This window comes from Vidua macroura, chromosome 12 (genome assembly GCF_024509145.1).
Source record: "Vidua macroura isolate BioBank_ID:100142 chromosome 12, ASM2450914v1, whole genome shotgun sequence".
In the NCBI taxonomy this organism is placed as follows: domain Eukaryota; kingdom Metazoa; phylum Chordata; class Aves; order Passeriformes; family Viduidae; genus Vidua; species Vidua macroura.
In genome coordinates, this window is record NC_071582.1 from 4,113,034 (window position 1) to 4,138,237 (window position 25,204).

Genomic DNA, 25,204 nt, shown 5'->3' on the forward strand with positions numbered 1-25,204 from the left:
AACCCATGGCTCCTGTTTTGATTTTAATCCCACCTCCTGCTGTAAAAAAAATGGGATTTATGTTGCTCAGTGGTGGTGGGAGCAAGGAACTTTGCCTTGCTCTGAGGAGGTATTTCAAGTAGGGACAAGGTGTCATTTGAACAACACTTTTAAAATCATTTGGCAGGCACAGAGCTTAAGACTCAGTTACTCATTAGGAATAATCTTACTCCACTTGCTGAAAAAGATCAGGGCTTGGCAGGGGATGGGACTCATTTTATGCTGTACAGCTGTAATCCCGAAGTGCAGAGCCTGTGGCAATGTGGTCATAAAGGCTTGAAGCAGTCTTTGCAGAAAAAGCACTCCCATTCCTTGTCCTCCCATCCACCCTGAAGCCTGGCTTTTAATTAAGGGAGTAATAACTCAGGAAGAAAAGATGACAGTACTCACCAAAAAACTTTCCAGAGCTACACATACCTGAGAAAGAAAGAGGGAAATTATAAGCCTGGGTTCAGTAAGCCTGGGCCTAGCACCTAGTGCCAGGTCTGAATTCTGCTCCAATAGCTCTGACAATGCACAGCTGGAACAAACACACAGAGGATCTGCACAAGCAACATTCCTCAGGCAACTCCTTCATAGCCTGACTGCTAACCTTAAAGACACTGGTCTGATGTTAGGAGGATTTATGAAATCCAGACTGATTTATGACATCCTGAGCAGCTGGGAAGCAAAGCCTGGAGAAGTGGCAGACCAGGGAAGGAGGGTCAACATGGAGAAGCTCATATCTGATGTGACTCACCTGCTACCTCGCTGCAGCAAAAGCAAAGGAAACAAAATGACTCAAGGTCAATACAAGCTCCAAAACAAGAGTTTCTCCCCATAAATGTCCAGTCCAGAGGAATTTGCCCTGTTTGCTTTTGACTGCAACAATATTCCCAGCGTTTTTCATCTCCTTGCTCTGCCTTTCCCTGTTGTTTTAGCAGTTCCAGCTTAGAAAAGCCACTCACTTTGGTCCACAAGTTCTCCTGCCTGAGCACCTCCAGTCTTTTAAAATCATTACTACCCTAACAGCTCCAGCTTTTCCTATTTCAATCAGAAATAAATTTTAAAATCCAGCCCAGGGGAAAATTCTAGAATCCTAAATGCTCTAAAAGAAGAAATTAGGGATAAATTGCATAAATCTCATGGGTCTTAAAGACCTTTGGCCCCTGAACCAGTGTTGCTGATGCATGAGAGATGCCTGAAAAGCTGCAAACAAAACTACACATCCTTTTCCACCTCTGACAGAGGCACCTGTTGCATGTAAAAGCTCCCCAGCAGTAATACATTGAACCCAAGCCAATCTGGTGTCCTTTTCTCACTGTCTGTCCCCCCGGGATCTGTTTCACCAGCTGTGAGGAGGCAAGCAGAGTGCTCTCTGGCTACACAAGATCAATTTGCACTTTGGACAAATTTTAAAGCCAGCATAAAAGGCAGGATAAGAAGCTTATGGCATAGAAAAATCTCTAGGTGGAGTAAAGAGCCAGCAAAGTCAGCCTGAGCTACTCCTGCCTCACATAAGCTAAAGGCAGAGGGCAAAAGCAGCCAGAAGTGGAGCATGCCTGAGGCTCTGGGAACACATCCTCTCCCTGGGATCCATCACTCACACAGCATCAGCCCTGAGCTGCCAGCCCACGGGGCCTGAACCTTCCCAAACAAACACCATCCTCTCCAGCTCCGTATCTGAGCACATCCCTTCACATGTCAACGAGACTGCAAATGAGTATGGCCACAGGAACCTGCTGTGATTTGGCCTGGAACTGTGAAAGCAGCACCTTGGCATGGTGTCTTGGCAGGTCTGCAGAGAGCAGCTGAGAGCACTGAGCCTGCCCTTACACAGCAGGTGTCTGACCCACTACAGGGTCCAGCAGCACCCCTGCCAGACAGTGCATCACTGCATTTAGGGGCTTTTCCAGCCACTGCCCCCTTTGCTCCCTCAGAGACCCAGTACCAAGGAATCCTGTTTATCATGGTCCTCGCTCACCAGCTCAGCACCTCCAGAGAGCACCAAATTCCTTTGTCCCCTCTAATTATGTCTCACACAAAGTGATATGCAGCAAAGTGATGTGGGCTGGCTCTGCTCACCGATGTGAACGTCCACGGCGTTGGTCCAATGCTCTCCATGACTGTTGGAGGCACAGCAGAGGTACGTGCCCGAGTCACTGACCTTGGTGTGGGTGATCTAGGCAGATCAAAAGTTAAATCACATTATTTATGGTGAAAGTCTGAAGCTTCCTGTAAGGATCTGCCAAAGGCACTTGTGTCATGGAATAAAAAGTATTTTTCCTGCTGTTTGCAGAGACTTTACCTCACAAAGAATCGGGACAGGGACAAGAACCAGAGCAGTACCAGCTGGCAAGGACTCTGGTTCTCCAGGATCCTGCTCAGAGAGGGACTAAAGTCACCACTGAGTCAGGGTGGCCACAGCTCTGTCTATTCAAGCCCCGAACACCTCCAAGTACATTTCTGCCTTTCTGGCTCCAGCACAGCACCATCCACCTCTGAAAACAACCTCTCCTTAGTGCCCAGACTGAAATTTCTCATCAGAATTGCAATCTAAGGCCACCATGTAATACCATCTAAGATCATCTGTAATACCATCAACCACTACTGAGAAGAGACTGGATGTCATGTCCTTTTGCCTTTCATGTGATGCCCTGGAAGTAAATCTCCTTTCCTGATTCAAGAACACAGCACTGATTTACACTCAGCCAGAGACACAAAATAAAGCCAGCCCCTCTACTGCCTCCCTGACTCTTTTCTGTCAGGACCAACCACATTTCCTTCTAGGTCTCCAGCAGGCAGACAGGATTCCCACAGCTCCATCAATCCACAGTCCTCTCCACACACAGACAGTAACTGTTCTCATGTTTCTGCAGAAAAGGGCACAAGAGATGTGCTGAGAGCTCTTCACGCATCTATGGATTGGTTACCTCTTAGAGGAATATCCACAACTTTGAAAGAAATCCATAAAACATATTCCCCCTTCACACAGAGTCATCCAGCCAGCTACCAAAGCAGCAGTGTGATACGTGGAGGGCTTTCTCACAACCCTGCAATCAGCTTCTCCCATTACCCACCTCTGCCCCCAAAGCTCCTGTACTATCCCCAGAAAACCTTACCCAGAGTTTTTTTCTCTTCTGCTGCTCCAGCAGGTTCCCATTGTGGTACCACTGGTAGCTGGGGGCTGGGACCCCCATGGCAGCACACTGCAGCTGCAGCGGCTGCCCCACCTCCACCCGCTGCTCCCTGGGGTTGAGGACAATGACTGGTTCTCCTTGCCACAGCCGAGGGGGCAGACCTGCAAGGCAGCAAGACAGAATTGGTCCTCCCTCTACAGGGACAGCAAACAATGCCATCTTTGACCCTCACTACTGCACCTTTCTCCTTGGGGAGCAGGGAACCCTGTGATAGTAAATGCCACACCAAAGCCCTGCCTCTGGTTTCCCAAACCTGATCCTCGCCCTTTCCTGATAAAGGTACAGTCAACATTCTAAGGAAAACCATACCCTATTTTTGGTCAACTTTGAAGTAGCCAGACGGGTTCTTCCAGTTCCAATACCCAGAATAACTCTGGGAAACACATGGCAAGCATGAGGTGCAGGTGCATGTGGACGGGGCTTGGAGCAACATGGTCTAGTGAAAGGTGTCTCTGACCATGGCAAGGGGTGGAACGAGATGAGCTTGAAGGTCCCTTCCAACCCAAACCATTCTGTGACTCCATAATACATCAAGAAGGTAAAAGACAAGCTTGTACCTCTGGCAACACACTGATGGACCTCTACCTTCACCCAGTCGGAGAAGACGGCATTCCTGTGGAGGTCATTGACTCTGCAGGTGTAGAGCTGGGTCTGCTCTGCAATGATGGGCAAGTCTTGGTTGGTTGCTCCAGGAATCAGGTGGCAGTCAGACTAAAGGGAAAACATAGGCAGTAGGCAGCAATTCCCTCCTCACTGCTGGCAGCAGAAGGCACTAGGAAGCCCTTTGTAAGAGCAACAAAAGCAGAAACCCCTGGTTTCCTCCCCTCCTTCAGCTCCCCCACTGTATGCAGGGACCCAGCCTGGTGCCATCCCAGGGCCACCCCATTCTTACCTGGTACTGACAAAACCACTGGTACTGCAGCGAGGTACGCCCCTGGGCTCGGCACCGCAGCGTGAAGGAATATCCCACCGGGACAGAGACAGAGACTGGCTGCTCAGTTATGGTAATAGCTGTAGAGAAACAGCAGGTGGAGGTGGGAACAACACTGCAGTCACAGCATGTCACTCTCACCCAGTGGCCAGGCATGGTGGGCTTCAAGAGGGACACCCATCCCAACAAGAAGAGAAAATTGGAAGAACAGGGATGCTCTTGTGGCCAGAGAATGGAGAGATGGATGGATGGATGGATGGATGGATGGATGGATGGATGGATGGATGGATGGATGGATGGATGGGTGGAGGGTGTGTAGGTGAATGGATAAGGGGAAGGATGGATGGAAGTATGGGTAGGTGGATGGATGACATGGGCCTCTTCTGGGTATTCTCGCAAGTGCCCGGGGGCTGATACGGTCACTTTGCCCTGTGGCTACGCACCTTCCTGCATCGCTTCTCGGGCGGCTCCTCCCCGGCCTGGGCGGCCGCCGGCCGACCCCGCGGCGGTTCCTCTCCCCGGGACGCGGCGGCGGCACCTGCGGCGAGGGACGGCGGCGCTGGGGCGGGTCGGGCCCGGATGAGGGACCGCTCACCCGGCGCGGTGGCCCATGGCGGGCTGGGGGCTGCGGCGCTGGGCCGGGGCCCGCACTCGGCTGCCGCCGGCCCCGCGGCCCCGCACTTCCGCGCTCCCGGCCCGCCCCGCGCCCGCCGGCACCGGGGGCGGCGCTGCCACGCGCCGGGGCTGCGGCGACACCGCACGGAGCGGCCCCGCACGGAGCGGCACGGCACGGACCGGCTCCGCACCGCCCGGGCCGGCACGGCACAGACCGGCACGGACCGGATTGGCCCCGCACGGACCGGCTCCGCATGGCCCGGGCCGGCACGGCACAGACCGGCCCCGCATGTCTGGCTCGCTCCGACGGGGACGCTGCAGGACGCGCCCCTCGCCAGGATGCCAAGGCTTCCCGCACCTCCATGCCCACGAGTGACCTCTCCCCCTTCCCAGGGGTGTCCTCACGCCCACCCCCACTGGTGACCTCGCCCCCCTCCCAACCGTCCCTCCTTCCCGTGGTGCCCCCCTCCCACACTCCTTACAGGTGGCCTCCCCTCCGCCACTGCTGACCTTACCCTCATTCACACGGGTGTCCTTCCTTCCTCCCTACAGTGTGTCGTCGGCCCGTCCCCACCACCCCACTCCACCCGTTACAGGTGTACTTGTCCATATCCCACAAATATCCTCACCCCCTCCCTACGGGTGTTCTCACCCCCATCCCCCCTGGTGACCTCACCCAATCCCCACAGTCGTCCTTGCCCCTTTGCCACAGGCATTCTTGTCCCCATTCTGACTGGTAACCTCAACTACTTACCAGGAGTGTCCTCCCCTCCTCCCCACACTGTCCTCCACCCCCTGATGGGTATACTCGCCCATGTCCCCACGGGTGTCCTCACCTCCTTCCCCACAGCTGTCTTCGCCCACATTGCCACTGGTGTCCTCACCGTGTCCCCACAGGTGGCCTTGTCCGTTCCCCCATGATCACCCATGCTCTCATCCCCACAGCCACTCTTGCCCCCTGCCCACACCCCCCATGCCCACCGCCCTCACCCCCCTGGCTCCACGGTCGCACTCATGTCTCTCCTGGGGACCACAGCCTGAAAGGTTCATTGTGGAGCCAGCACTCCCAGGGGTGGGTGTGTAGAACCCCCTTCCTCCGAGAAGTCCCCGCCAGCTGGGCCAGGCATCACGAGCGCCCCAGGGGAAGTGGCGCTGGGCCAGCCCTCCGGAGGTTGCACAAGCCCCTCTGGGAAAGAAGGGAAGGATGGAGGTCTCCACAGCGCTGTGCGGAGACTTGCCCTTGCAAGGTTAGGGCAAGGTCAGGCTCATCAACCCAATACTCACCACCTTTCCAGAGGCATCAGGACTGCAAGGAAATTAGCTGGAAATGGTGACTAGAGAGGACAGAGGGTGGCCAGGGAGTGACTGATTATCATTCTCAAAGAACTTTAAAGTGACAGGGAAGGGAATGTGACACAAAGCTCGGAGGAATTAACTCAGGGCAGACAAATTTGCATCTGGCTGACTTCTCCTTGTATTAATAGTCCTAGGAAGCAGGTTCCCATGGTGGCAGATGGGGACCAGGACTTCAGCATGAGGGGGACCATGGACTAGTTAGAGAGGAGACTGTGAGAGACTCTCACTCTGCTTGCTGAAATTTCTCTATCCTGGAGCTATGGGCTGACCAAGGAAAAGCGAGGCCATCAGGAGTATCTCCCCCATGAGGCAGTGTGGAAGGGCACAAACAGGGGCATCAGGATGGCAGAGAGGAGCAGTTGTGGCCAAGTGCTTGTGGATCCATGCCCCATGGAACCCAGGGCAGGGCTGAGCTGTGCCACAGGGTCGGAGGGACTAAGTAAGGATGAAGGATGCACCTCTAACTGCTGCTTTTCTTTTATAACAGATGGGGAAGAAGGTGGTAGGAAAAAGCCAAACCCAACACAACTGGTGGATCAAGGAAAGACTCTCCCTTCATGTCCTTTCCTTTGCGCAGAATGGGATAGTTACACTGCAAAGGCAGAAAAAATGCTACACCCTGTCCACTCAATCTGACCCAGAGCAATCCCTGCTCCAACAAGGACTGGTCCTCTCCTTCCATGGATACAGGAAAGGTGATGCATAGCATAGGACCTTCCTTTGTGCTCATCTCCTCACCTGTCTGAGATCACACAGACCCTTCTTTTTCCTATTTTCTCCAGGGTCCAGATAGGCATTTGGAAATATATCTGTAAATGATTGAAAATGAAAGTTCTGGCTGAGTATGTGCCAGCAGCTCTGTGGCACGTGTATGCTGCAGAGTTATTACCTATGTGACACACATAGCTAATAAAAATTATCATTAAATTAACCCCAGCACTTTCCCATAGCTAATGACACTTCTGGCTGATGCAGAATCTCTTCAAACAGCTGGAGGTTGCTGTGTTCCCTGTAGATTGTTTCTCCACGCCCAAGAGAAAGAATCCTTCTCCAAATATCTCCTCAGAAAGCCCATTGTGCTCATCCTCTGCTAGAGCCCTGCCCTGGCACCATCTGTTAATATTTGGAGAAGAACCAGAGGTGAGAGCTTGTTGTCGGAGTGCAGGAAGAAGCCTGTCATTTTAGAAAGGGAGGAACTTAAGGGTGCAGGATGGGAAAGGGAAGGATAAATTGTGCAAGAGGAGTGAGAAAACATCTGTGACTGTGTGAGTCGGTGCTGGATTTGCAGGCAGAGGAAGAAAGCTTTGCTAACGAGGTCTGAAGCGTAGTTTCTATCTGGCTCAGGCTCCAGCAGCTGAACGTATTTCCCCCGGAGCCAGGAGCAGAGGGCACTGTCACTCTCTGAGCAGACTGACCTCAGAGCAGATGCTGTGAGAGGAAGCTGTCTCAGCAGGCAACAGGCACAAGAACCATTCAGAGCTTGAAAGGGCAGAAAAGGAATATAAGCCCTATGCGTCGGGGGGAGGATCAAACACCACAGCAGGTTCTTTCTTGTCACATCTGAGCTAAACCTGAGCTCACCATCCAGGCTTCTCTCCACTGACGGGGTGCAGCACTGAACCATGACATGACCAGGGTGGGAAGGGAGCTCTGGGGGGTCTCTGGTCCAGCTCCCCACTCTGAGCAGGATGTCAATCAGCTGCTCAGCACCCTGTCCCATCCACAGTCAACTGTCTCACTGGATGGAGATTGCCCATCTCTTGGGTCCCTGTGGTACTGCTTGATTCCCTTCACAGGGCAAATAATTTTCCTAATATCTAATCAGAACTTTCCTCCTTGCCATTTGCATTTTGGCCTCTCATTCCATCACTCTGCACTTCTGAGTCTATGCCCTCCTTTGAGGTAGTGAATAAAACAAGGAGGTCTCCATTTAGCCTTTCCCCAAAGCCTAAAAACCCAGTTTCTCTCCTATGTCAAGGTGTCTGAGCTCCTTCAGTCTTTTTGGTGGCCTTCACTGGATTTGATCCAGCATATTAGCATCTTTCCTGTATTTGGGAATCTGAAACCAGACACAGTTCCAGGCCCAAAGCAGATACCTACCTGTTCTGTACACCCTTCCTAGCTAGTCTGGGCTCTGTTCTATCAGATCAATATGCTAAGAGGGCTCATGGTAATGTGTAATTCATATGTTGAGACTTCAGGTTTCCTGAAGCTGTAGGACCTGAAAATCCTCTTTCTCTTTCCAGAGAAAGGCATGGGATCAGGAGAATGCCAGCTTGACTCCTTCCAGCCCAGCATCCTGCCTCCCATATTTGGGCAGCAGCCAGAGCAGAGAGTGTGAGATCAGGGCACGCACGCACTGAATATTCTTATGTAGCTCAAACGTTTCTTGAACTGAAGGTAATATCTTCATACTGCATAAACCTCAGGAGATTTTCTTTCCACAGATTTGTCCTGTGGATTTTATTAATCCCTGTTGACATTGAACAGCCACAGCCATGTGTGGGAGTAGCCTAAAGCCAAGGGGAGGGAGGAAGCGTCTCCCTTTCACTTATTTTACCTCCTGCTAATTTGACTTTTTCTCCTTGCCCCTCTCAGCTGTGTATACCTCAGTCATGGGCACCTCAGTAGTTTCTTACACCCTGAAGAGTCCCAGTCCACACAGTTACCCTTCATGCAGCAGCCAGCCTGAACCTTGGCTCGTCCTTGCTGCCCTTCTCTGAGTTCTGTTTGGGTTTTTTCAGGTTTGCTGTTTTCTGTTTGAGATGGATTATTTCTAAGTGACATTAGCTCACACAGAGCTCACTGCTGCCTGTTGAAAATGAGTATTGTGGTTTCCCCAATGGATCATGTTACATTTGTTTTATGCAATTTCATCTGCTATTTCACTGCCTGGTGAAGATGAGGCCTTGTCAGCCCTCTGGGACCACCCTTCTCCATATTTCCTAGGACCACATCCAAATGTCTTAGGAGGTCCATCTCCTTTGCATTTGCCAAGATCAAATATCCTCTCTGGTATCACAAATCCTGCAATTTACATGCCTGATAATGTGATCACCTGCCACTGTTGTGTCATCTGTATAGGTGATGCACACACTCTGTGTGTCTGTGCATACCCTGGTGCCAGCCCCTATCCAAAGTCACATTCCAAATCACAGTATTTGCTGAGGAAAAGGAATCAGGAATGTCCTGCACCAACTGATCCATCACCTGTCCTCTGCTCGCTGCCACATCTGCTGCCTCTCCTGCCCCAGGAGGATCAGCTCTAATCATGTTGTATTTCCTGGAATGGAGCAATTTGCCATAATTTCCCTGCTCCTGCTGCAATCACTGCTGTGCAGCCATAGGCAGGCAGCTAATCCACTGTGAATCTGTTCCATCCATCATTCCAGTGCTGGAGGGATGCAGTGCCACCAGTGACGTGTCTGCAGCACATGATGCAACAACTTGACAGGCAAGAGAAAGGTAGAACAAGAAAATAAATCCATTTTCTTACTCATCATATTTTCATTTGATATTAAATCACTGCTAATAATTGTTTGTGACATGTATCCACCTTTTACATCTCTCTTTTGTGCTGTCTTTTTTACAGAGACTGAATAAATACCATCAGACTTTCTCTTGGGCATTCTGGGGTAAAAAACAGGCTGCCAAGTCATGTGAGGATGTGACTGCCATGCCCACGCTGAATGGTGCAGCCAGCCAGGGTGGGAGCCTTGTGCCTGCAAGGAAGTGGGGGATGTTGGAGCTGATCCTGAGAGATCACGTAATAACCTGAGCTGGAAGGGACCCACAAGAACCATTGAGTCCAACTTCTGGCCCTGCAGAGGACAGCCCAACAATCCCACACTGTGCCTGAGAGCGTTGTCCAAAAGCTCCTGGAGCTCTGGCAGCCTTGGGGCCATGACCATTCCCTGGAGTGTGTTCAGTGCCCGACCATCCTCTGGGGAAGAGCCTTTATCCAGCGTAAACATGACACAACTTCAATGCTGTACCACCGGGTTCTGTCAGTGTTCACCAGACAGATACTTGAGGTGTGAGAAATCCCCCCGTGGTGCGGAGCTTATTATAAGGACAAGTTCACTTCTTCCTCAAAAGCTGGACACGAGCTGGCAGCGGTGGCAAGAGGAGGAGGAGGAGGAGGAGGACAAGGAGGCCGGGCAGCCGGCCCGGGGAGGCCGGGCAGTGGCCGCTGCGTCACGATTGACAGCGGCATGTGCGGAGGGTCTATAAACGGCGGCGGTGAGTGACAGGGAGGGCAGCGACGGCCGCGGGGCAGGGCAGCCGCACTCCGGCCATGAGCTCGACCCGCAGGGCCCTCTCGGGCCTCTACGGGCGGGGAACGAGCCACATCGACGGGGCAGAGGAGGCCGAGAGCGCGGCCTGGGCCTCGCGGCCGGACCGACGGAGTTACCTGCTGGGCATCCGGCCCCAGAACAGGTGAGCGCCGGCCCAGGGGAAGGCGCTGCTGTGGGTGCTGTCCCCGAGCTGGCCGCTGCCGTGGGGGCGGGTGACAGCGGGCGCGGGGCTGGCGGGGGAACGGAGGCGCGGGGGAGGCGGGCCGGGCCGGCCGGGGGCGCAGCGGGGCGGGCGGGTTGGCCCTCACCCAAGCCGCGAGGCCTCGGAGGGAGCGCGAGGCCGGCCGGCTGGAAGTGGTGTAGCCAACGGGCCTGGCCGTCCCCGGGGAGCTGCTCCAGGGGAGGAAACCAAGCGATGGCTCGGGCTCTGCGGAGGAGCGGGTGTGTTGCAGACCAGTCCCTCGCCTCCCCAAAGAGAGCTGGCGGTATCGCACTATTGCCGGGCAGGGCCTGTCGACATAGCACATTGTGTGTGGCTGAGAGGGTGTGTGAAGTGGTGGAGTCATAGAATAGAATAATGGAATATGCTGTCCACAAGGATCATCGAGACCAGCTCCTGGCCGTGCACAGGACACCCCAACAATCCCGTGCTGCGCCTGAGCTGGTTGTCAAAACACTCCTGGAGCTCTGGCAGCCTTGGGGCCATGAGTACTGCCCTGTGGAGCCCGTTCTGGTGACCCAACACCTTCTGGGTGAAGAACCCTTTATGATTATCCAATAATCTAATCTATTTACTGTAACCTCCCTTGGACAGCTTTATGCTGGCCCCTCAGGTCCTATCGCTGGTCACCAGAGACCAGAGATTGATCGGTGCTGCCTCTCATCTTCCCCTCATGAGAAAGTTGCAGACCCCAGTGAAGTCTCAGTGTAAGCTGTCCTTATGAAATCTTGACAAACACGAGTGTCTCCAGTTAAACTCAGGGAACAGCACTGATCTTCCTGCCTTCATTGTAGTGAAGTGGCTCACCAGACAGAGCGAGGGGCCTGCTGGGCTCTGTGCTCAGGTGCCTTATCTTATTGTCAAAAAGGCATTTCTACACTGTAGATAGGGACTGAGCAGCAATGAGATCAGCATTCCAGGGTCAGGAATGGCCTCCGGCACAGGGTCTGGAGTAGGAATAAGGCTTTGTTCACAGGGAGAAGGTATGATAAACATGCTGTCAGCTGAGCCTGACTGAGGTTAGCAAACACAAAATTACAGGGTGATGTGCCAGCAGTGCCCAAGGTGTCGGTGATTGTGTGAGGCACTCAAAAAAGCCTTGAAATTGCTTTGAATTCACTGGGAATGCTCTTCAGTCTATGAGCTCTCCAAATAAGTGTGCCTCTTCCCTGCTGATGGTTTATAAATAATCAATTTCCAGCGCGTCAAGCATTGATGCCTCAAGGAGTCAGACATTCATAAAAATAAATGCAGGACCAAAAGTACTGCTGGGAAGTCAGGTGTTAAAACTGGGGTAATGCCAAAGTGAAGTTGCCTAAATTCAGTTCCTTTGTGGTGGTATCATGTCATGCTGGGGTGTGAGCTAATCGCAGACTGGCTGCACACAGTGACATCTTCAGCACCACCAAATGTCCATACAGGGTCCACAGCCTGCAGCCTCAGATCATACAATGAACTGGAGATCTCTTAACTGAGCCCAGTGACTCTATTCTGCTGATTACAAGCAGAGAGAGGTTAATAAAAAAGATGTTGAGGTGTCTGGGTTGCCTACAGCTTAACTTTTATTTTCCTTGGCTGTGCTCAAATTGCAGCTTTAATCAGTTAAGGAGAGTTCATCCATCCAACAAGAAATACCTTCAGTGCTCCCAGCTGGATTCCCGAAGTTTCCTCTGTTGGGGAAGGCAAGGAGCAATGTAGCTAGCACCCATGCAGGCAGGCAGTGCTCCTGGTGTCTTCTGGCTGCACCACCCCTTGAGGCTGTGGCTCAGGCATGGTAAATCTGGCCCATGGCTGCAGAGCCCTGAACCTTTTGAACTTTTCAACCTAATGCTGCTGTGGCTGCACCCCAATTTCCATCCGTGGGAGCCCAGTACTGGCAGAGGGACTCTGCTGCCTCAGTTAAATCAGCAGCACATTCCATTTCCACAAATTCTCCAATCATTTTTCCAACCACTTATGTACATGGTCGTCAAAGCCTGTGGCAAGGCAATTTAATTTTGTCTCTTAATTCCACTGTCTGCCCCTTCTGTTGTAAGAAGCAGTGACTAAATAATTGCTTGATGGCAAAATTGACCTTTCCCTGAGTTCATGGCAACTTCTAGGTTCCCTAATGAGATAGGGAGGAGGCATATAAAAGTCTGGTTCCCTGCAGAGCCCTACAAGTGCTGACGACTTGAGCCAGAATTTTTGGAAACTGTTGTCTAAAATGCAGGGCAAAGGCTTGAATGAAGTGTGGCTTTTTATGTCGTAATTAAAAAATGTATCATAACAATTCTGGGAAGAAAATGAATGGAATAGTGTAGCAAGGAGACTTTCAGAAAGCAATTATGACTGTAATTAAATCCAGGAACATCTGGAGAGATTACCTGGGAGAACTTGAAAAGCACGATGAGCAACATGCAGAACAGCAGAAAACAATGAGCAGCTCTCTAATGGATTTGGATTTGCTGGGTTTGAAGCTAACTAAGGCAATGGGACAAGTGATGCAGACATAGGATTGCTGTGGGTGGCTACTGTAGTGCTTAGAAAACAGAAGAGGATATTCTGAGCCAAAGAAAATAGGTTTTTTTCAGGTTTCTCTGTTCCTGACTTTATATGTGTATATAGAGTATGTTTAACTAAAATATTTGCCTGTTCACCACTTCTTAAAGCAGTAGAAAATGCAGTAACATGGTAGAGGTACACAAAGATGTGGAGAGATCTTTAAGAAAAGAAACTGAGGTTGTAAATCCCTGCTTCCGGAGTGACTTTAAGAACACGCTCTGCTCTGCAGTTCCCAGCACAGGAATTGAGCTGTTGGAAAGAGTCCAGAGGAGGCAGCAAGATTGTCAGAGGGATGGAGCACCTCTGCTATGAGAAAAGCTGGAATTGTTTATCCTGGAGAAGCTTTTGGGTAACCTGATTGTGGCCTTCCAGTACCTGAATGCAGCCTAAAAGAAGGATGGAGAGAGACTGGTTACAAGGGCCTGGAGTGACAGGACAAGGGGGAATGGCATCAAACTGCCAGAGGGCAGGGCTAGTTGGGCTATTAGGATTAAATTCTTCCTGTGAGGGTGGTGAGGCCCCGGCTCACGTTGCCTAGAGACGCTGTGCCTGCCCTAAGTGTTCCAGGCCAGGTTAGATGGGGCTTAGAGCAACCTGGCCTAGGTCACCTGCTCATGGCAGGTGATGGAACAAGATGAGCTTTAGGGTCCCATACAACCCAAACCATTCTGTGATCCTATGTTGAGGTCAGTTTGGATGTCTTACTTGGTCTCCCTAATCCTGTTGGAGGAAAGGGATATCATGTAAATTGAAAAATATTAATTAGGTAACCAGAATATGATTTTTCTGGGTTTTAACTTGTAGAATTTTCCAGAGGTGGTGCTAAGAAGGCCAGAAGAATAGAGGTGTTGAAAGTGGCCATAGATAGGACATCATCTTTTTATAAACAGAGTATTCAGGGTATTTACTCCTTGTGCCCTTGGGAACTAGTCTTTTGTAAGGATTTTCCCTATGATGAAACAGCTCAGTGTCTTTCCTTTGTTGGTCTTTTAACATACCTGATATTGGACAGTGTCAGGAGCACTTATGGCCACAGTGACTCGCCCTCTGCTCTGGCTGCTGACAGGATTTTTTTTAATCTTGGGGTTGTTTTATTTAAACAAACCTGTTACGTCTCAAAGCAATTATTTCAAGCAAGTCATTATTTCATGAAGTGAGAGGAGGAGCTGTCAGTCCTGTTCAGGGTCTGCCTTAGCTGCATTCATGGGCCACAACCCTCAAGACATCTTTTTAGGTGTCCTTTTTGTAAGATCTAGGGAGTCTGGAGAGCGTATTGGTGCAGAGAGATGCAATTTTATATAAAACCTTCATCTGAGTGCTAGGCAAACCTCTGCTGGAAATGATCTGCACCTCTTTCCTAATGCAGCTGTCTGATCCTCAGTCTCATTAGAGCATTGCTTCCTTGCTTGAATATCTTTCTACTGTCATAGCTACATCATATACAGATATTTATAGAGTGTAGTGACATTGCCTCTGATCTTTTCTTGGAAAACTCTGCTCGGGGTGGCAGTTGAGCTCAGGAGAGGGCCTTGCCACCTGGCTCTTCTGGCTGGAAACCATTCCCAATCTTGTCCCTCTTGCTTTGCACATAATATCAAATGAAGGAGAAAGATCTGTTGCTATAATAAAGTGTGCTGGAAACTGAGGAGCACTTGATTCCTGAAAAGCAGGTTTAGTTTAGTCGCGTTCTGTCTTTAGCAGCTGGGTACCTGTATTGTCCAACGGGACTTTGCTTTTGGTGAGGAGTGGTGTAACCCCCTGATCAGATGCCAGCTGAGACAGCTGAGAGCACTCAGTCAGTTTGATTTGTGGGATGGAAGTGTCTCAAACTCTGGAAGGAGGGACAGCCAGTACCTACTGGAAAGGCAAAGTTTAAGGCGTCGATGACTCATCTCCACACCCTGTGACCTGTAGGACAGAGGCGTCTGTTTCCCATTGCTGTAACTACCTGCACAGAGGTGTCTGCTTTGAGTGGGACTCCTCAGCAGTTGTGTACTCCAAATAACAATCCTCAACAGTTCCAAAGGGAGATTTTTCAGCTCCCTTCCTATAGCCTCCTGTCCATATGTCCATGTCCCCTAGAAAGCCAAGAGGACCTGAGTGTGCAGGCTGATGAGCCGATGCCCTTCAGGGCCACTATAAAGATACAGAGTATATCACATGTGAGAACTGTGCTCTTCTCAGGAAACCTCATAAAAGGGGATGTTTCCCAGGCCAGGGATACCATTGTGTGGAGGGCAGAGTGTGGTCATCTCCAAACAAGGCACCTCTCATGCCACAGCAGAGGCAGTTCCCAGGAGATGGAATTAAAACCTGGTCTACCCTTGCTCGCTTTGGATGAGGGGAGGAAGACTTGAGTGAATGAGGTTGTTATCTTACACTGACTGAGTCTCACACTTCACAGCATTGCCTGGTCCAAGAAGAGGAAGATGGAATGGCAGTTGCAGACAATTTTATTTTAATTTTTTTTCTTTTCTTTGCATAGTGAGCTGCCAGAAGGATGCCACCTTTCCTGGGCATCTCATTGTCAGTATTTACTTTGCTCTTTTTTGGCCATTTCTCATTCCTTGGTGTGTTTCTAAATTTAATTTGGGCCATAAAGGCAGCAACAATTCAGAGTTAAAATACACAAATCTGAGCCATCTTCAGAGCATTACAGAGGCTGATAAGGAATGTGTAACTTAATTGATTGTTTTCCACCTTCTCTGTTAATGAAATCTAGCCTGAATTGTTACACACAGTTCCGTGTTCATCTCAGCAAAAAGTAAATTACCTGCAGAAAAAATTGCCACATTTCTGCATCTCTGACATCGATTCGGTCTGTGACCTTGACAAGCAAAGACTCAATACATCTGTTTTTCAGTCTGTGGAATAACAATGTGTCTTGTACAGCAACACAGCACTCAGAGCTGCTTTATCACGGGCCTGCTGATAGCTCCTGCCATGGTATATGAACGCCAGCGCGCTTGTTCTGTGTGTGCAGGGAGTGCTTGATAAGGAGCGGGACATGTGGCAGGAAAGCAGCCGAGAGCACAACCATGCCCACATGAAATCCTCAGTATTTGCTTTTAAACGTTGAAAAGGGTTCACTGCTGACAGCTGAGACGGGATTCCGAGTGGCTTGTATTTGTCTCAAGTAGTATTAACCTTGAAGGCAGGCAAGTTCATAGGAAACCTTATACTTGGAAGTCTGGATGTGCAAAACATGCCCAATAATGTCAGGGATCAGAGAGCCAGTGAGGGCGAGTGTCTGTAGGAAATTGCCAGTCCCTCTGTTCAGCTCCCAGGATGTACAGGCTGCCTGGCTCTCCATGGACTTCCCGGGGAGCTTTGGTGCAATGCTGATTCCCTCAAAACATAACTTAGATGTGTCAGCTTTGCTGTCATGGACACATTTTGCTCTTTTTTTCCTTCAGTGGACAGCTTGTGTGGGTCAATTTTCATGCTGTGGAAGAGCACTGAAAAATATTGATCACTGCTGCAGCTCAAGCAGCTTGAGTCCAGGTGCTTGTCCATATGAGGATGGAGCCACTGTTAAGCCTATTTCAGGGTCTCCTGAGCTCTTGTTCACTTCCATGTGAGGAGTGCACTGGAAAGAGAAAGATTTCTTTATCTCAATGATAAGAAATACAGAAAGAGAGTAATTTCATGGATAATTGCATGAGAGGGTTAAAAAAGGTGTCAGACTGAAAATCTATGTTTTTCAAGCAGTTAACTTTTTGGTGCCAGTGGATGCCAGCCCAGACCATCAACTTGAATGGTTAAAAAAAGTGAGTAGTGTTGACAGTTCTGCCTCCTGCCCTTGCAAGACTTAAATTTAGCAAGTGCATGAAAAACGAGGAAGGCTGTCTTCACTTCCAAAGAAAATTAGGAGTAGTTGAAGAGCTAAAACCTTTAAGAGGATGATAAATGGCCAAAGGAGTTTGAAAGCATATGATAAAATGAAATTTAACAAAGAACTGAGACTGGTAGAAGTGATGTAGTAGAGAGGTATAGTGCTATGGTCCAGCACTTGAGAACAGTTGTGTATTTTCAGAACTAGCTTATAAAAAGCTGAGCTTCTCTTCATCAGTGGGAGGTGCCTGAGGAGGCTTCATCCCGCCAGTGCTGGACATGCCTGGAGCAGACATTTTTGAAGTCTGCTTCTCCAATGAAGGAAGGGTTATACTTGAGGCATTGACACACTGCTTTAGATGTGTTCCTCAGGATAACATAAGCATTTGCCTTTATCCAGTAACTGTAATGGCCCCGAGCTTGCTCGAGGGAGACACATCCGCTGCTGATGCTGCACTTCATTAGCAGAGCCCTGTGCTGTGTGTGCTAGTAAGTCCTTGGGGAGCCCAGGGCACAGACAGCCCAGTGCCAGAGAGGATCAGACCAAGCACGCTGGAGTATCTGCTGCCCTGCTCAGGAGCCCCATGTTTCCAGCAGGGTAGATTGGGTTCTGATGTAGCTGTGCTGTCACAGCTGTATGTGGATATGCTGGAACATAATTGAAGCGAAGTGCCAGCTGCCTGCAGGCAGGGCTCTGCTGGCTGCAGGGTCCACAATTTGACTGTGCTCTCTGGGGCTTAAATCTCTAATCTGAAAAGCAAATTTAGCATATTGAGGTTAAACTTCAATTAATACATGATGGCCTTTTTCTTCTGATAATATCGAGAGACCCTCAAGAGACCCTCAGTTCAGTGTTCAGCACTGTCTCAGGATGTGCAGTGAATAAAGCCCGTGTTGTCTTAATACTGGGGATTAAAAAAAAAAAACAAACACTGTCAGTGCTTACTGTTTGATCACATCCATGAGCACAATGGGTTCATGGCACAAGCAGCCTTTGTTCTGACTCTTGCTATTTTCTTTACGTCCGAGCCAAGACACATCCCTATTTGTCTTATGCAAGAAATCATGATTAAAACCACACTACTGCCTACACTAGCATTCTAGCTAGCAAGGATTTTGGGAACTTCCTTTTAGGAAGGTCTTTAGTATTCCTGGTGGGTAAAAAGATGTTTTTCCCTTGCAGTGGTAAGCAAAATGTTTTGAGACAAGTTAAACCAGTGAGTTGTGTTTCCAGACAGACGGAGGTGCCTGGGGGCAGCCCAGAGTACAGGGATACAGCTGCCCCTGGGATCACTTGGGGTGGTTGTGCTTGGGAGGAGTGTGGGAGGAGGAACCTGGAGGTTCCTGGAGGAGGAACCTGGATCCCCCAGGAGGTCAGGATGGGGTGAGAGCAGCACGAGGTGCAATTTGAACTCTAGAAGCTCTGAGGGTGTCTGTGAGTGTTGAGGACAAGGTGAGGTGCTGGTCAGTAAGGCAGGGAGTGCAAAGCTGTGCCTGGCAGTGCCAAAAAGGGCAAAGAGCTCACAGGGATGTTGCAAGAGGTGGAAGGATACAGCTCAAAGGACACAGCTCCTCTGCTCCACTGTCTGGCTTCTCCTACGGACCAACACAGCACATGAAAGATGGATCAGGTGAGTGAGTGATCCTCAGCCTGTTAGTGTGAGCACTTGATTTCCCCAGCTGGATCCTGCCCAACCTGCACATCCTTTGGCTGCGTGACCAGCAGCTGGCGCTGGGAATGGACCAGGATTGTGTGGCTGGGGGTGGAGACAGTGAAGCTGCTGCCAAAAGGCCAAGTGCCACCCATGTTTGTTGGGTTAAAGCTGCTCCTGAGCAGCAGTCCAAAACTTCTACTGTCTTTGCTCTCCTGAAGGAGAAGAGTAAGTGAGCCCTTCAGAGTTTTCTTCTCAAAGGAAATATGCAATTATTTGTGTAAAGTGTCAGGACTTGAAGCTGAACTACTTTTTTTCTTAGTGTTCATAAGGAGGTTCTGCCTCCACAGGCAGAATGTACAGTTGGCAGGACCTGTTTTCAGAGTCTCTCTGTGGTCATTTTTAGGGCAAGACTTGGAGTCCTGCTGGTTTCCACATGACTGGGACTCACATATTTGGGTAGGAGACCTGAAGAGGTACACCTGCAGGTGGCCCTCCACGTGGTTCTTTCTGCTATCTTCTGTAGCACCATCCTACAGCACTGAAGTTTGGTGGTTCACAGGCCTTCAGAATAGAGGCTGAAAATGTTTGATCTCTCTGCATGTGGGGATGTGGCAGTCTGGCCTGGTACATCCCAGAGGGGATGCCTACGCTGCAGTCATTTCCAAGACTGCATGGTGAGGTTGTTGCATAGGCATAGCATGTACCCCAGTGCAATTAAATCACTGAGCTTACATGCTGCTGACTAGCTTGTCCCTGTTAGGTTTAGACTTTTGATTGCCATGTGGGTGAGTCAAGGCTTGAGGAACTGTTCCTGACTACTGCAGGTCCATGCACAGAGGTTGTTTCCTGCAGCCTGCAAGGGGCTGCTGCCACAGTCCAGCAATGTGGTCCTTTGGCTAGGACATGAGTCCCTGAAGACACTCCTTTGGGAGAGCTGGTGACCACTGGTAAGTAGCTCATCAAGATGTCTGGTGCAGGATCTGCGTGTTTGATTTTGTTCCCTGAATTGGTTAATGTTCCTACGTCTTTCCCAAAGAAAGCAAAAGGTGTAGATTCTTTTAAAGTCTACTTCTGTTATTTTATTTTAATGTTTTGCCATACCTTAGTAATTTGATTGGCAAGATGGAAAGCAATGTGGTCAGAGAGTTTTCACCTTCTCCCAGGAGCTGTCCTTGGAAGCACAGAGGGCACCCAGCTCAGGCCAGCTGCTTGCCAGCAGAGAGTTGGGCTAGTCTCGTCCATACTCTCGCCTACGTTTAACTGGACGTCTCCTCTGGTGGAGTTGCCTGCTTTGAGTGCTGTGGATGGTGCATGGAAGGCTCAAGGTGCTGCTTCTTGGAAACCTACTTGTGTAAATGTCCTGACACTGATTCTCTGCAGTTAACGACCATTTCATTTTTACAGCCTTTGATTTCAATTGACAATGTGGCTTGCTCGTCCTGGCAGGCAGCCTAAGGCAGCTGTACCTTCTTTTAATAGGAACTCTGACCTCTGCAAAATGACTTATCATTAATATATCTCTGTAACGGTTTGTTTATTTCAGCTCCTTTCTGTGCTTCTCTCTCTAATGGTTTTTATGCTGTTTTTTGCTTAGCTTATCAAGCAGCAGATTCTCTCCCTCCAGTTTAGGAAGGTAAAACTACATTGCATTAAACTGCTCTGACCAAACACTTTTCTTAATCTGTCTGCACGTGATTAACCTGTAATGCTTTGATACTAATTAATTAATCAGTCAAGAGCCCTGAAATGATCTAACAGCCTCATCCTGCACGATTTGACCTCTAATACTTGCTTGAACTGCTGAAAGAAAAGTGAATGTTCATCATTATTCCTGTGTAAAGGTGCAAGAAATATTCCTCTTTCTTAGCCGAAGGATGGGTGTTCAGCTACTTCTTTATATTAAAGTGAGACTTCCATACAGAGACATTAAAAATTGGATGTGACTGCCCTGAGACATCCAGAGAAAAAATTTTCTTCCCCCTGTCATCTTCACTGTTGTGAGGATCCTCATTCACTTGGACTTTGTCCCAAAATGCACTTGTACAGCTGTACTTTGTCTTTGGCAAAAGAGCACATTTGGAAATCAGTTGGCATTTCTGGTTTGCTGGAGTGGCAAGTAGAAGAATGACCATGGAAGGCCTCTCCAGAACACCTCTATAGCTCTGGGATTTCTAACCAAAAAGTCATAAAAAGAAAATCATAACAAGAGGAATACGCTTCTCAAATCTTCTTTTCCAGCAGGCTTTTGTATGGAAATCCCTCTTTAATTGAAAAGGCTACTGAATTGCCAGGGGTCTCTTCTAGGCTCCAGGGATTTTTCTGCCCCGAAGATGCAGCTCCAGGAAGGCCCAAAGAAAAAATGGCTAGTGCTTTGTGTCCAGTTCCTCGAATACCCTGAATTACTGGTTTAGAAAGCAATTTGAATTGGACAAGCCTCCTTGCAGCTGGAGTGAGTCAGCTGAGAGCCCCACAGTGCCAGAGCCTTGAAATCCTGGTGTGACCACCACAATGGTTTCTTTGATGAAAGACTCAACAGACCTTCCAGGCTTCCTGCCAAATGTTATTGGGCAAGTCTCTGATTCATCTGCTGAGCCTGTGGAGCCCCCAGCTTCCAACCACAGCTGCTTTCCAAAGCCATTCAGTAGCCTTTGCTGTATGTATTTCACCTGGTTGTGGGATTGGCACTGAGTGGACCAGACTTATTCCTGGTGCTGCCTGCTGGTGCTGGTGGCATGGTGCTGGGATTAAACTGGGTCCCAAGAGCCACTGTGTGTGTGCATCACTTGATTATAAGATGCTGATCCAGTTGCCCTCTTGCTGGGGTATGAAATGTTGGTTGATGCTTGGGAAGCTCTTTTATGTGGCTCTGAAAGGCATTTACTGGTATGGGGAGGGGGATTTGTATTGAAGGGAACATCAAAACCCTACCAGTAAGTGCCTTGTACTGGATTGTCTGCCTTGCTCTGTGGAAATGGGCATTTTTTTCCTGGGATTGGAATTTGGGAAGGTTGCTCTGGTTTGAAACAGCTTTTGACTCCCACAGCCCATTCCTGGCCCCACAGTTGACTGAAGAGTTGCTTGCCAGGGCCAGTGTCCTAGTAACCATTGATTTCCACAGAAAAGAGTCTGAGCTGTGAAATCTGTTCTTTTTATCCCATGTCACACATGTGTTTGGATAAAGACCATGCTTATAACCCTCATTCAGTAGATTAATCAGGTTTTCAACATCCCAAGCTTCCCCTGTCCTGACCCTCATCCAGCACAAGGTGCCTGGGAGCTGGGTGTGGTTCCTGCTGCGCTCCAGTGGGTTGTTACTCAGGGATTTATCTCCCTGCATCTCTTACAAACCCATTCTTGCAGGAAGGCAGAGGGAAAATAATGACATTACAGTCTCCAGGTAAGTTTTCAGGGTGGATAAAACAGGCAGTTGCTGTGGCTGTAGCTCTGCTGACACCTTCAGCCATGAGTGCTTAGTCCCTCTCAGTGCACCTGCCCCTGCTGGGTCATGCTAAATGTGGGGTTTCTTGGTTTGCCCTGAACCAGTTTGCTTCCTTAGCAGGTGGAGCATTAGTGGCAGCAGCACCAGCATCCTGCCTGCAAGCTGGGGCTGCTTGTGAGGCTGGGGTCCTCCTCATGGAACCCTCACCACACTCTGAGCCCTTCTGCTCATGGTGGAGCTGTGTCAGGAGTGGTTTGGGCATTTGTTCCACCCCTTGCATGTTTCTGGAAGCTGATCACTTGTTTAAGGAATGTCTTTCACTGCTGAAAATTATATAAATAGAGCTGCCAGCTACCAGTTCTCTTGCAATATTAGCTGTTTCTCCCAGCGTCTTTGCACTTGAGACCTTGCGGGCCCCTCTCATACTGTAAATGTGTAGAGTTTTAATTGCAGAGGGAAAAATTAAATAAGAAGCTGTTCCCTTCCAAGAGCCTCAGCATTATCTGAATGAAAACCCAATTTGGAATTAAATAATTTCCCTTTATTTAAGAAAGCCCTGGGAGCTCTCTCAGTGATGCTGCAGCAGGGTTGGCAGTGCTGGATGAATATGGTGATTTATTGCACTCACTGAACAGTGTTGAAATACCTGGAGAATCCATGGTCTGCTCTTAAGCATTATAGATTGCACTGTTAGGATAGTTCTGGCTGTTTGGGTATCCCAGCATGGACTTCGAGGACAGAGCCTGAACTCCTGGAGCAGGGAATGTGAGTGCCTACCTGCAGCAGTAAGGGGTTAAACAGGGAGTTCCTTCCCAGCTAATTCCTGGATTCAGAAAGCTGCTAGCCAGACTCAGATCTTCCTCAGTGAGCTGTCCCACAGCTGGAAGCTTTTCTTCATTCTAAGAGGGCTGCTGTATTCAGGAGACACGTTCAATTCACACTTGGCTTAAAATGACACAAATTCTACACAAATAAAAGAAAATCCCAGTGAACAGAACAACTCTTGAAACATTTATGGTTCAGAACTGGGAATTGACTTTGTTAGGCAGAGCTCTAAGTTTGCTGGCTGACCAAAGAGATGTCTTGGTATAATCAAGAGCTAAAATGAGTCTTCATTAGTCCAGTGGGTCAACAGTCATTGCCCTGGTAGCCCTAAGAGCTAAGACAAAGAGAATGGCTCCTGAATATCACTTTAAATTGACAGTCATCTTAGGAGGGAGAAATCAGTCAAATGCCCTGGCACTGGACTGGACTTGTGAGCAAGTGTAGGGATGATGGGAGGGAAGAGGGCATGGACAATGAGAACACAGGCTGCTGAGGTGAGACACGAGGTGGACCCTTTGATTTTTCTGGTGCTTTTATCTCTAAGAAATGCTTCTTGAATCTTCCAGGAGTACCTTCTGCGCAATCATTTCTCAGCTGACGGAGGAAACACAGCCACTATTTGAAACCACTATCAAATCCCGTGCTGTGTCCGAGGACTCTGATGCTAAATTCACGTGCATAGTGACAGGTAACAGTGTCTTCAGTGAATAACCTGGTCCTGCTTCACCTGCTGGACTTGTGCCAGTTAAACTCTGCAGCAAGTGATAACAAGGATAACAAGCCCACCACAAGCAAAAGTTCAGCAATTGCATGGTGATTTTAGCTTCAATTTAAGGGAGGTGGGAAACACCTGAAAGTGTTAAGAGGCAAAGGCATAAGCTAACATCTCAAATAAGGCAAATGAAAGACCAGAAAAGGGGATATGCTGGTTACTGCTTGGACCAGCTACATTTTATTGTCCTAATCTCTGCTTCTCTAATCCTGGCCTCCATAACTCAGGAATGTGCAGTTTTGAAGACTAAGGCTCTACTGCTGGAACCAATACTGCTGGCTGTAGATGGTTAGAGCACAGCTACATTTGTATCAGTGATAAACTTCTGTGTCTGTCAGCATCTGAAATAAAAGCTGGTCACTGCTGAATGAGCTAAAATCTCCCCTTGGGCAGGAAGGGGTTAAGTCAAGAAGATGAGGAGGAGGGAGAGGTCAAAAAAGAGGGCTGGTGCTAAGGCCTTGTGGCATGGCAGCACGTTGGTGTAGAGGCAGGTAGCTCCTTTGCTGATGAGATTTTGTTCTTTAAATATGGAGTCTCTAAAACCTCTTCTCTCTGTGTACTTTTTAGCAACTCCATGATCCTTCCTGACCTCACTAGTATTAATTACTCCAAGAGGTTACTCAGTGAGAGACACAAACAAGTTTGTAAGTTCTGGAAAGAGGAGAGTATATGCAGTGAGCCTCTTAGGCACAAGGATCAAAGCTTCCCTAAGGAAATTTGGTTTGCTGTTAGAAACAGGCTGGAAATAAAGATGCACAGTCTCAGTCCTTCCGAGGACTGCCAGCTATGAATTCTTGGCTTTTCTCGTATGGATTCCTTTGTTCTGAGGGCTGATGTTCTGAACTTGCATGGGTACAACTGATGTATTGATTTTATTGAGGCTGAAATTCAGCAGACCCTTTCTTGTTGCTTCTAGAGCCAAAGGGGGCTGCTAGGACATGCCTCCAAACCACTTTATTTGGGGAGTCATTAGAAAGGCTCTTCCCAATTTCAGTTTTTTGAAAGCAAAAGCTTGACATATTGTGCAGTACCATGGAACACGCCATTCTGCAAATGTCAGAGGTGAGAAAATGTTTAGATGTGTTGGGAAATCCAGAGTAAAAGTCCTGGCTTGTCTCACTGGCTTAAATCTCCACCAGCTGCATCTTTGAGGTTGATGGTTCCTTCTAACAAATTCCATCTCTTTGTGGTGTGTTGCACCAGCCAGAAAACTTGACTTGATACTGACCTAATTTTCTGCTCAAGTGTAGGAAACTGTCAATGAGTCTCTTTCAGCATGTGTCATGATATTTTTGTGCTTGATAAACTAGGTTGGGGGGATGTCTCTATGCACTTAGAAATTTTCATGGAAATGTTTTTTAAATCATCCTTGGACCATCTTTGCCAGGTGGGCATCTCCTGTATGTGTCCTACAGACTGCTTTAGAAGCTCAGGATCTCTTTGGGAGAGAGGGGCGGGGGGTGGAAAGCCTTACTCTGACTGCAGAGTCTGCTTGGT

General features: G+C 49.1%; 2 protein-coding genes across 10 annotated transcripts in view; one reads left to right on the forward strand and one right to left on the reverse strand.

The window, feature by feature from the left end:
• The window catches only part of LOC128813602 (mucosa-associated lymphoid tissue lymphoma translocation protein 1 homolog), a 34,381-nt gene extending 29,650 nt beyond the window's left edge, over positions 1-4,731 (reverse strand). For all 5 annotated transcript variants that reach the window (XM_053988871.1, XM_053988869.1, XM_053988872.1 and 2 more), the window contains exons 1-6: positions 4,593-4,731; positions 4,111-4,229; positions 3,776-3,929; positions 3,141-3,319; positions 2,104-2,200; positions 430-456 (exon numbers count right to left, since the gene is read on the reverse strand). In XM_053988871.1, the coding sequence (XP_053844846.1) occupies positions 430-456; positions 2,104-2,200; positions 3,141-3,319; positions 3,776-3,929; positions 4,111-4,229; positions 4,593-4,602 (586 nt within the window). In that variant the 5' untranslated portion in view covers positions 4,603-4,731. The remainder of the gene's footprint in view (positions 1-429; positions 457-2,103; positions 2,201-3,140; positions 3,320-3,775; positions 3,930-4,110; positions 4,230-4,592) is intronic.
• A 1,471-nt stretch (positions 4,732-6,202) lies between these two features.
• ALPK3 (alpha kinase 3) overlaps positions 6,203-25,204 on the forward strand; it is a 36,735-nt gene continuing 17,733 nt past the window's right edge. The window contains exons 1-3 of one of the 5 annotated variants that reach the window (XM_053988681.1): positions 6,203-10,560; positions 20,266-20,304; positions 23,502-23,623. In XM_053988681.1, the coding sequence (XP_053844656.1) occupies positions 10,418-10,560; positions 20,266-20,304; positions 23,502-23,623 (304 nt within the window). In that variant the 5' untranslated portion in view covers positions 6,203-10,417. Of the gene's footprint in view, positions 10,561-10,750; positions 10,860-19,529; positions 19,619-19,834; positions 19,997-20,265; positions 20,305-23,501; positions 23,624-25,204 lie in introns of those variants that run through there. The other 4 variants (XM_053988682.1, XM_053988684.1, XM_053988686.1 and 1 more) reach the window with 4 other exon arrangements.